Source organism: Mercurialis annua, linkage group LG1-X (assembly GCF_937616625.2).
Source record: "Mercurialis annua linkage group LG1-X, ddMerAnnu1.2, whole genome shotgun sequence".
NCBI lineage: Eukaryota > Viridiplantae > Streptophyta > Magnoliopsida > Malpighiales > Euphorbiaceae > Mercurialis > Mercurialis annua.
In genome coordinates, this window is record NC_065570.1 from 2,566,902 (window position 1) to 2,578,696 (window position 11,795).

The 11,795-nt window shown below is 31.1% G+C and overlaps 2 protein-coding genes across 2 annotated transcripts; both read left to right on the forward strand.

Moving 5' to 3' along the window:
* Nucleotides 1-505: 505 nt before the first annotated feature.
* LOC126665705 (uncharacterized) lies at nt 506-6,842 on the forward strand. Its single transcript, XM_050358582.1, has 4 exons — nt 506-1,352; nt 1,671-1,730; nt 6,600-6,688; nt 6,816-6,842. Exons 1-4 carry the CDS (start codon nt 506-508, stop codon nt 6,840-6,842), a joined length of 1,023 nt encoding a protein of 340 aa, XP_050214539.1.
* Nucleotides 6,843-6,975: 133 nt separating this feature from the next.
* LOC126665721 (uncharacterized) lies at nt 6,976-8,635 on the forward strand. The gene is made up of 2 exons (XM_050358601.2): nt 6,976-7,131; nt 7,716-8,635. Exon 2 carries the CDS (start codon nt 7,718-7,720, stop codon nt 8,633-8,635), a length of 918 nt encoding a protein of 305 aa, XP_050214558.1. The 5' UTR covers nt 6,976-7,131; nt 7,716-7,717.
* Nucleotides 8,636-11,795: the final 3,160 nt, after the last annotated feature.

The following is an 11,795-nucleotide window of genomic DNA, read 5'->3' on the forward strand; positions in this document are numbered from 1 at the left end:
GTTATGAGTGCATTTTCGTCATCCAAATAAAATAAATTCAATTAATTGTAACTGATTTTTTTTAATCCAATCATAATCAAAATTTAAAAATAAATTGTAATTAAATTAAAATTATTATTTGTTTGACCGGTCATTTTAGTTACTCTAATGATTAATAAATATAATTAATTTTTATAATTTTAGTGTTAATTTTTAATTTTATATGTTTGTGTGTGTGTTGGGGTGGGGGCACATTGATATGTTAGTTTTGTAAAAAAAATGATGCTATTTCTTTTATAAAAAAATTGAACTGAATTAATTAAAATATTTAAAGTTTTATTCAGAATATTTTAATTAATAATAATGATATTTGGAAAGGTATCTTTTAATTAAAGTTAAAAACTATAATTATTTCATTATTATTAAAACTCTGATAATGATGCATCTCTCCCACATTTGGAAAGGTATCTTTTATTCTTGTGTTAATAATAATGATATTTGGTCGTGTTTTAAAAATTCGGCAACAATGGTCTTGGGTAATGGCAATGATATTCGGTTCTGGAAAGATAATTGGACGACAGGCCCTCTTAATCTTTCATACCCAGATCTCTTTCATCTTTGCCGCAACAAAGATGCTTCTGTTTCTGATATTTTTAATTCAGACCTTCAGCATTTCATGAGGTTTTGTTGGGCGCGTCGTCTTCGTATTGGCGAGCAGCAACGGTTGAGGAACCTAGTTCAGCAGCTTCCGGTTATCTCAGAGCTGCAGTCCACGCAAGACAAACCTGCATGGCTGAGGGATAGGCAATACAGCTCGGCTTCCATGTCCAAGCTGCTTCACGCCAATACTTCTTACCGGCCTTCTTCTTTCCTCCTGCAGCGAATATGGAAGGAGGTTCTCCCGCCTAGGATTCAATTTTTCGGTTGGTTATTAGCTAGAGATCGTATCTCTTCTAAAGCTACTTTGGTAAGGAGAGGGATTTTGCATCATGATTTATCTTCTTGTTCTATTTGTTCAGAGGTAGAATCGAGCATTCATATTGTTTTGCATTGTCATTTTGCTTGGCAATTTTGGTCTACTTTATTATCGAGGTGCAACGTTAGCTGGGTATCTCCGGGGTCTTTGGATGAATTCTTTACTCAATGGATCTCATTGTCAGACGGAAGACATCGCAAGCTTTGGAAGCTTTTTTGGTTTTATGGTATTTGGCATTTATGGAAGGCTAGAAACAAACGGGTTTTTGAGGATGAACCATCAGATGCGATATCTTTGGTTTTTTGGACCGTTTGTAAGGCAGTTGATTTTCACAGATCGCATAATCGAGGATTTTCATACACGAGCAGTGATGTTTTTAGAAGCATAGAGTTATTCTGTAATTTTTATTAACATTGTCCTATTTTGCCTCTCTTTTGCCATCCATCATTTTGGATGAGCTAATTCATTGATCATTTATCCAAAAAAAAATTAAAAACTAAACTAAATATAAATTTGAGTTTTATTTATTCAGGTTTAGTATAAATGAATACTGCACACTAATGTCAGTATGGGCTATAAATTTATGAAGGTCCTGAAATAATCCCATCGCCCATTATTTGGTCAAAAGATATGAATTGTGAAATAGCCATCAATTTAGACTATATATAATTAATTAGCTCCCACTTCACTATTATTTTTAAAATTTAATAAACAGATACTTCATGCACTTCACTTGCTCATGATCTCATGAATATACTCAGAATAATGTACATATGTATAACTCAAATAATTATTTCATACATTTATTATATCATGTCATTCTTATATAAAATATAAGATATGAAATATTAAAATATATTTTATAATAAATTTTTTATTGTTAAAAATATTATTATTCTATTAATTTGCTATACAAATAACTTATAACACAACGAATGTTTGGACCTTTTTTATATAATTTAATTCCAAACTTACATTTAAATAAAAACTGGAAATTGTCTATTTTTAGTAATATTTTACATAAATTAATAAATATAATAAGTAATGATTCAAATTATTCGTATAACTAGATCTAATGACATAATTTTTTTAGGTATACTCAGTCCATCACATTATCCGTATACTAAGCCTATCGCATTATGACACATCATCAAAATAGTGGCACTATCGTAATTATCTATCTTAATGACAATATATATCCATTTCAAGATAATCAAACATATAACTAATTATATGTGATAATATAATATAAATGGAATAGCTACGAGTCACCTAGAAACCAATAAATAAATTTCATCGAAAAAATTTCATACCAAATAACTATAGCTCAAAAAACAGAGATAATACAGAGTCGAGCTAACACCAAATTAAGATGATTAAAGAACAACATAATCGACTTAACATAAGAAATAACATAGCCGAACTATAACTAAAGAGCAATATAGTTGAGTTAAGACAAAAAAAATAACATAACCAAGCTAAGATAAGATATAGCATAACCTATGAGAGCAATATAGCTGAACTATGACTAGAAAAACACGACCAAGACGATACAAAAACAACATAGCCGAGCTATAGTTGGAAATAGACTAACCGAAAGATCAAGAGGAGGGAACCACAAAAGTTTTCTAAAAATAGAACATCTAACACCATGATCTTGACGTATTCTTCTAAAAAGAATAACAAATTTGTACACATCATCCCACCTCTAATAAATTTATCCACGGCAGTATTTCATTTATGTACACAACTTCAGGTAAACTGTAAAAGTTAATATTTTTTTCTCATACTCTTTATATAATTCTATCTGTATTCCTTTCTCTCACTCAAATACTAATTTGCTCGTCGGAGTGAATAATATTGAATCTTTTTTCGGCATTCTTCTGATCTATTTGTTTGTGTTTTTATGTGGATTTTAAGAGACTTGGACCGTAGATTATTCTTTGATTTGTCGATATATCAAATTTGAAAATATAGTTCAATAACTATCATCCACATTATCTACTTTTTAATCTTTCATAACGTATATGATCTTAATTTGGATTTTTATTGTTTAAGAAAAAGAAGAAGTAATGTGAACATTTATTAATAGGCTTAATACATAGTTTGACTTCTGAACTTGTACCCTTTTACCCATCTAACCCCTAAACTTAACGTCTCACCTATCGAACCTATGAACTTGTTAAATAATCCGATTTGACCCCTGAACTTGATAAATATGCAAATATTGAACCCTTCGTGTCCACCTGTCACTTGAAACGTTCTAGAAGAAATTGTGTACGGAGGGGTTCAATGTTTACGTATTTATCAAGTTCGGGGGTCAAATCGGGTTATTTAACAATTTCAGGGGTTCGATAGGTGAGACGTTAAGTTTGGAGGTTAGATGGGTAAAAGGGTACAAGTTCAGGGGTCAAACTATGTATTAAGCCTTTATTAATACGTCTGGTTAGCGATGATATATACATAACACTTGCGTTCCTTAGGTAAAGGACACGAATGAGAGTAATATAGATTAGTATGATGCATTCGTTGACTTAATTGGAGATAGATTGACTATTAACAAACGATTAAATAAATTATAGATCAATTCAACATTTAATCATTTTTCTAATTGATTTTTCCTTGATAAAATTTCGTGGACCTTTCTTATAGGTAAAGTCTCCTAAAGTCAACATGGTTTTGTAGTGGCTTTATTTAGTTTCTAGATTACTTTTAATCACTTCGACTAAATATATAAATTTCAAATTAATTATTGATAGGATAAAAAAGTTATAAATTTATAAAATTGTCCTTACAAAAACCATTTAAATTGTATTTTCTAAATGAAAAATTTACATTTATATTTCTTTTAAATTTATTTATATTTATATTTAAATCAAATAGTGAGATCTTTAAATCTATTCATTTTATTATTTTTAATTTAAAATTTTAAAATCTTCAATTTAAATTGTAAATATCAAAATTAATTTACTAAATTTGGAGTAAGATGCCATCCTATCCGGTGGATCTATCTTAATACACGTTTTGCTCTTAAAATTCAACCTTGTATTACAATTTAGGAGATGCGAGTGAATACACGTACCATAATAAAATTATATAATAAGATGTAGGTAGCCATCGGAATCAAACAGATAGTTATAACAAATAAAAAAATCTAATCAATCAACATAAATTAAATCCAGCAAAAAGATAGAAAGCTTTTGAGGGTGTCATATGCCATTAGCTTTGAGTTAGTAAAATATTGCTAGCATTTTAAAATTTGATTTAGGAGGAAATTTTTATTGTATTTTTCAACATTTTTAAGAAATGCAAAATTTAACTCTTAATTAAAAACAAATTTAGAAATAAAAATCCAATATACTTTTATTTATCTTTCAATGGTTAAAATTTAAAAAATTAAAATTAAAATTCAAAGTTAAAATAAAATAAAAGACAAATGGATAGATTATACAAAGATAAAAAAATTGGATAAATTAAATTAACTACAAAATTAGATAAATTTGCAACGACATTATCAAATTAAAATAAATTTATAAATTTTAAAAACTTGAAATAAAAATATAAAAGGAAAAATTGCTTAATCTTTTACATTTTTTAAGCCATTTTGAATTCAAGCAATCAGAATCAATAAATAATGTGATAAATACTTACTTGAAGCAAAATAAATTTTTTTTCTTTCGAGCAAACTTTTTGTGTAATCGAAAGTTAATTAAGCATTTATTATAAAAAATTAAATTTACATATTAACTACTCCCTCCGTCCCGTTTAAGAAGTCCCATATTCTATTTTGGGATGTCCCATTTGAAAAGTCCCATTACTATTTTTAGAATGCTTTTCTATTGAATACCCTATTTTACCCCCTCTTTTAGTTATCTTAAAATAGTTATATGAAAATTCCACTATCATTAATAGGGGCAAAACATGAAAAAACATGAAAGACAAAGATAATTAATATTTTCTTAATCTGTGTGTAAAGTCAAATGGGACTTTTAAAGTGGGACAGAGGGAATATCCGTTAAATTTGTGGGGCAAACCATGACCTTGTGAAAAAAGAATACAGTATGTAAGAAAATTGTGGCTAGAATTAATACATAATTTAAGAGGTGTGAACGTTTGAATGTTCATGTCTAATCAATAACTAGAAAATCCTCCATATTTAAATTAAGAGTCAGTTATTGGCAGTTAAACTGATCTAATCGTCGGTTCATATTATGACACAACATTTGTTTGACTAGTAATATCTATATCTATACTTCTATATCTATATCTATATCTATATCTATATATATACTATATATAAAAGCACGGAGGGGGGGACAAGCACTTTTACTAAAAAAACCCTTACTAATTGATTATATAATTAAAGGCTCTATAGTAATTTACTAATTATTTATAACTACATATAGAATTAAAATAATTATTTAATTAGTATAGAATTCTATTGCAATAAGGATAGAACGTATAATGACTACTATTTATAACTATAATACTATAAACTTAGAAATATGATAAGGTAAAATAAAAAGATATTACGACAATTTTTAATGAAAATTGTAAAACAAGAATCTGAATTTGGTAAAGTTTTTTTCTTTTTGGTAATACTTGATTCTCAAAATCTTTAGTTTAAAGCTTTATTTTAAATAAAAATTAGATTAATTTTTAATTAAACTAATAATATTGAATTAGATTTATAAAGACATTAGCATTTTGTTATGAACTAATTTTTTTTATGAATAAGACATTAACACGTAAAATCTGAATTTAATTAATATAAAAAACTTGACGAGTTATATTACGAGCCACGTGCGTAGCACGTAATTCAAAACTAGTACTTATAAAAAGTAAATAAATTTTTGTGTCGAAGGATTCTGCTATATGAAATTATAAATTAAAGAAGATTATATTTTTGTGTTGAAAGATGATTATTCTGCTTCTTCAAGTAATTGAAACCCAAATTACTCAACAGATCAATGGACGGTTTATTCAAATACGAGCAAGCGGGAAAAGTCAACAGATCGGAAAGTCCCGATCAGTTAATTTTCTCCATTTAGAGTTCATATTGATAAACTATACGGACTTGCATATATATATATATATAGAGAGAGAGAGAGAGAGAGAGAGAGAGAGAGAGAGAGAGTAAAAATTAATTATTTTATATTAACTGATAAGAAATGTAGAAAAAGAATCCAAATTACCAAAGAAAATTTTCAAATTAATATCAGCATGATGATCAATGAAATTGTAATAATTAAGCATAAAGTGTTAATTTATCATTAACAAATTAACGATGTGATAACATTGTACGTTTGCTTGGTTTGACTATATGAATGGTCAAGTCAACTATAGGATTAAGTATATGGAAAATTATGCATGTGCATACACGTAGCTGTTCATTCATGTTAATTGTAGTATCGTCAATTTTTTTATTAATAAGACTAGCAATTTTAATTAATAAGACTAATGATCTGTAAAATGTAAATTATACTTAACTCTTACGGGAATCTAGCAAGATATTCAAACTAAAGCATTTGATTAGGCCACATATGCCATAGTTGATGGGTTAATGACATGTTTATCTCACAAATTAATAAAATTTCTCATATTAGCCCGTGTTTAATTTTTTTTCTCAAATTGTGCTTTCTAGACCGCGGAACACTTAAGCGGTTTGGAGTAAACCGCGGAAGTGTTCCGCGGTCTGCAGACGTGGCTCCATCTGGACGCAGATGGAGCCACGTCAGTGTAAACCGCGGAAGAGTTCCGCGGTTTACAGTGACACGTCACTGTAAACCGCGGAACACTTCCGCGGTTTACAGAGGGAATTTATTCCCTCTGTCAGGGAATAAATTCTCTGGCTGAGTAGTTGGCAGCCAGGGAATTTATTCCCTGACTGAGTAGTTGTAGACCGCGGAACATTTCCGCGGTCTACAACTACTATATAAGGGGGAATCCGTTCCCCCTTATCTCACAACCCATAGAGAGAAAATCTTAATTTTAGAGAGATAGAGATAGAGAGAGAGAGAAAAAATTGTTAGAGAGATAGAGAGAGAAAAATTTATTAAATCGGGGAATTATTGTGGAGAAGATTTTGCGGAGTCGGTTTTCGTGGTGGAATATTATTTTTCGTGGCGGAATATTATTTTTTGGCGTAGAATATTAATTTTTGGCGGAATTATCGGGTGAGTTTTTTAAATTTATGTTATTTTTAATTATTGAATGTAGTTAGATTTAAATGATGTTTGAAATGTAATTAGATTAAAATAATGTTTGAAATGTAGTTAGTTAAATAAATATAGTTAGATTTAGTTAATTTTTTTAAAAATATATATTATAAAATAAATTAGATTAATGTGTAAATAAAATTAGAATAATGTGTATAAAATTTATATAAATGTAAAATAGAGTAAATTAAAATTAGAAAATCGAATATATGAAATTTTTAGAATATTTTTATATTAGGTTGGAATTAGTGAAAATATTAAAATTTATGTTTTATATTATATTAATAGATTCGATACTAAAAAATTAAATATAATAGGTATTTGTTTTTAACAGTATTTAGAGAAAATATAATTTTTCTATAACTGTAGGTTTGTGAAAAAAGTTAACATAAAATATTCATATTTACATTTAAATCGGCTAATTATTAAAAATTTGAACTTGACATGTAGAATATTTGAATTATATTTTAAATGAGAGTAACCCTCTTTTTAATGAGCTGCCAGCCCTAAAAATGTAGTTAAAATTATATTTTTTAATGTAGTAATGACGACAAATGAGCTGCCAGCCCTAAAAATTTATTGGGATGGTACAATATTATCGACTCCGGGTGGAGTTGATTATGGTTATGGTAAATCAGAACTGGTTCAGCTGACGAGTGTAGTGAATTTTGCACAACTACAAGTCGTAATTAGAAGGGTAATTGGGCTGAAGGATGGTGACGAGATAGTGAAGATTTATCTACGAGTGCCTCGGTTCGATGAACATGGAAGATTTCAAAAATATGATGGTTTTCCTATGGAGACAGATGTTCATATGCAAGCAATGTGGCGTAATGTTTCGCGGACGCCACAAATGAGGGTACTTGAGTTTTATATTGTGTACAATCCGTTATCTCAAGTACGTGCGGATGGAGACGACTGTGCGGATGTAGACGACTCTGTGGATGTAGACGATTGTGCGGATGTAGACGACTGTGCGGATGTAGACGATGGTGATGATTTTAGTGATGAGGATGAGGAAGAAGAACACTTCTACGGGGCCGTTGCTGATGACAACGAGGATGATGATGATGATGACATCGGTGGTGATAATGGAGATGGCACCCATGGTGAGAATGTCGGTGGTCGGTCGGAACAAAATACAAATCATTTTGAGTCGCGCCTTCCTCATGAGTACACGCATCAGAATGTTGACGACATGTGTGTCAATATGAATCTGTGGCCTAAAGAAAATGCAATATGGGAAGCAGGCAAAGAGTTTGAATTGGGGATGGTTTTTAGTTCGAGGTATGCTGTCCAGACATGCGCGGCGAGTTATCACATTGCAGCTAATAAAGAATACAAGAGCAGTGTAACAACTGGTAAAACAATAGTTCTTGTGTGTGTGAACAATGGCACTTGCATGGAGGTTGCGTGCGTCGCTTTTAAAAGGCGAGTCAGACTGGATAATAACAAGATATAACGGCCCCCACCAATGAAGCGGCCAATCAATGAACCAAGACCATCGCAATTTAAGAGCGCGACAGATAGCTGAACACATCGACACGCAATTGCATCTGCAACGTGACATTAGGATTAAAACGCTTCAAGAGGGCATTTTTCAAAAACTGCGAGTTAGGCCCGGATACAAAAAAACTTGGTATGCCAAGGAAAAGGCCATTGCAAACAGGTTCGGACAATGGGACGACTCTTACAAGGAGAATTTGTTACCCCGCCACCAGCAACGACGAGTACGGCCATTCCCCAGGACCAGCAGGGTGACGACGGAGCCGACGACGAGGACGCCGATGCAGGAGAGGGAGATGGTGATGGTCGCCCAGGTCGACGTTACCTCACCATCAGTACAGGCCGTCGGGCGAACCGTAACAGAAACAACTTGCGCTCGAACCTCCCGGTCACTAGCAGATATAACGATAGGACTCCTAGGTGATTTCTTTTTTGTACTTTGTACATTATTATGTAATGTAGTAATTTTTTTAATTTGTAATTTTTAGTTTATTAAATATGTTATTGTTATGAAGTATAAATTATATTTGAATATTTGTTAATATAATTATTTTGTAGTATTTTATAAATTTATTTTTGTAGAATATTAAAAAAATTAACTAATTCAAACGTTTTAAATTTAAAAAATTCAACAATTAAAACGTACAATTTTTTTAACCAAAGATTTTTTCATTTTCAAATAAATAAAATATATTAATATATTTTTTTTTTAAATGATTGGGATTTCTCCCAATCAGTGCAGCCAGGGAATTAATTCCCTGGCTGCACAAAAGCAAACCGCATAAGTGTTACGCGGTTTGTCACGTTGGCAATGCAAACCGCGTAAGAGTTACGCGGTTTGCTTTTGCCTATGTGGCTCCTCCCTGATTGGCCAGCGAGGAGCCACGTAGGCCAGACCGCGGAACAGTTCCGCGGTCTATAAAGTATAAAATGGTAATTTAAATTTTTTTGGGTCTAATTTCAGAAATAATTAACAAATAAGTAATTTAATGGTCATTAACCCATAGTTGATAAGTCAGTAGTTGAGATAAAAAAAGTTAATTAATTTTAGATTAACATGTCGAGTTCACCTTTTTATTTATGCAGTTGAATCTAGATAAATTACTTTTTGAGTTTTTGTGTAATTTTTGGTACAATTTAAATGATTTAGGTAACTGATTGCTTCCAATCTTGCATTTGGCTAGTTAAGTAGAAATAATGTTTGTGTTGTGCCTACTTAAATTTAAGCAAGTATTGTCATTATAATTGTATATAATAGGTGATTTTCTATATAAATAATACTCAATCCGTCTCAAATAAATAGTTAATATTTTTTACTTTTTTTATTTTAAATTATAGACAGTCATTTATTATTAAAATAATAAATTATCATATTTACTCTCACTAAAAATAATATAATATATCATAAAAATTAAAAACCATTAAAAGATAAAAGATTAATACTAATGAATCACAAAACGGACCCGATCTTTGGGACATCTGCACACACTAGTAAACAGAGGTCAAAAAAAATTCTGGTGGGTCAGAAGGAGCTCAGGTGGGGGGTCACCGGAATTTCGCTCTAACATTCAAATAAAAACTTTAATATAGAAAAAGAAAAAAAGAAGAAGAAGAAATATTGTAGAAAAAATAATAATTATCCTAGAGTTCGGACGTAAAGTTGTTTTTATAGTGAAACCTGTACAAACCATGTTGCGTTGTCCTCTTCTCCTTCTTCTGGTCTCCAATTTCTGTTATGCTTACGTGGCATGTTCTTTCGTGGTTTGTTAGGTGCGTCTAACGCAATGAACAATATTTTTATACTTGTCCGAAGATCTTTTGTGGTCTCCAGAATCAGTTACACGTGAGTGTTAATATCCGAAATACATTAGGCGCCTTATCTCGTTTACGGGTGGCACGAGGTCCGGCTTGGTGGCGTTAGTTGTTGATAATTTTACTCACCAACTTGTAATAGAGTGGACCTAAGTCCGAGTTATCGATCCCACAAGGAGTGAATTCAAGAGTGATTATCGATGAGAATGAACTTAGTTGCTATTCAATTCGTTTAGCAAGAGAATAAGTATTTTTCTTAACTAACCAATCAACCAACTACTAAAAACTTATGCTAATTTAGGAATTAACAAATTACTAATTTAAAGAACCGAGTAAATGCTATAATAAATAACGAAATTCAAGTGATAAAGAGGTTTGGGAGCTAATAATCCTCTTAGGTCATGCAATCAAGGGTATCGGGTTTAGGGTTCTAAACGAGGGCCGAGCGTTCTAAGATCGCAACTCCCGCTCCCTCGAGCCTCTAAGAGCTACAAAACCACAACTAATCGAGCTCAACCTACTCTCGTAGCACTAAACGCAATTAGAGGCAATTAACAAATAAATCACAACTCATAGGCCACCTAATTACTAACCCACTCTCATGGTGTTACTAATTAAGTCTCTAATTAATCAAATCCAACTAATAAACCCTCTCTCAAGGTGAGAATTAATTTAAGAACAATACTTAGGTAGCTAATCTAAGCAAGCTTTAGGTTCCTTAATTAGAACAATCAACACAACCCCAAAACCCTAACCCAATCATACACAACTAAGATTCAAATTAACCCCCAAACATGGGGTTTAGCCAACCATGGTGAAGATAACAGAAATTACTAATTTATCAACAAACATTAAACATCTATTGCTATTCATAATGAGTAAAAGACAATTACCTTAAGTAGAGCTTGTGTGTAAATAATAGTATTCACTAGATAATGAAGCTTGAAATAATAATAAGACTTGTAGAAGAAGAAAAATCATAAAGAAAACTAAAATCTGGAAATTACTTCATAAGAACAATAAGAACAATTGTAGATCTACAAAAGGAAATAAAAAGTACTATATTTGGATTGAGGCTAAAAGTGTAGAATGTTTTACCCTAAAAACATAAAAGGCCTTATATAGCCAAGCCAAAAGAGGCTAAATGACAAATCTACTAGTACAAAGGTTTGACCAAAAGGGGAAAATGGGCCCACTAGCACACTGACCCACAAAGATTTTCTTCTCCAGGTTTCCTTCATGTCTCGATCGAGAAGCCTTTGTAAGGATGCTTCTCGATCGAGACCCTATTTTTAGGTAGCTCT

Coding starts and splice junctions, on each gene's coding strand:
- LOC126665705 (XM_050358582.1), top strand. CDS start 506: ATGGTCTTGGGTAATGGCAATGATATTCGGTTCTGGAAAGATAATTGG. Junction 1,353..1,670: donor TAGAAGCATAGAGTTATTCT/GTAATTTTTATT, acceptor TTTAATAAACAG/ATACTTCATGCACTTCACTT. Junction 1,731..6,599: donor ACTCAGAATAATGTACATAT/GTATAACTCAAA, acceptor TGTGCTTTCTAG/ACCGCGGAACACTTAAGCGG.
- LOC126665721 (XM_050358601.2), top strand. CDS start 7,718: ATGACGACAAATGAGCTGCCAGCCCTAAAAATTTATTGGGATGGTACA.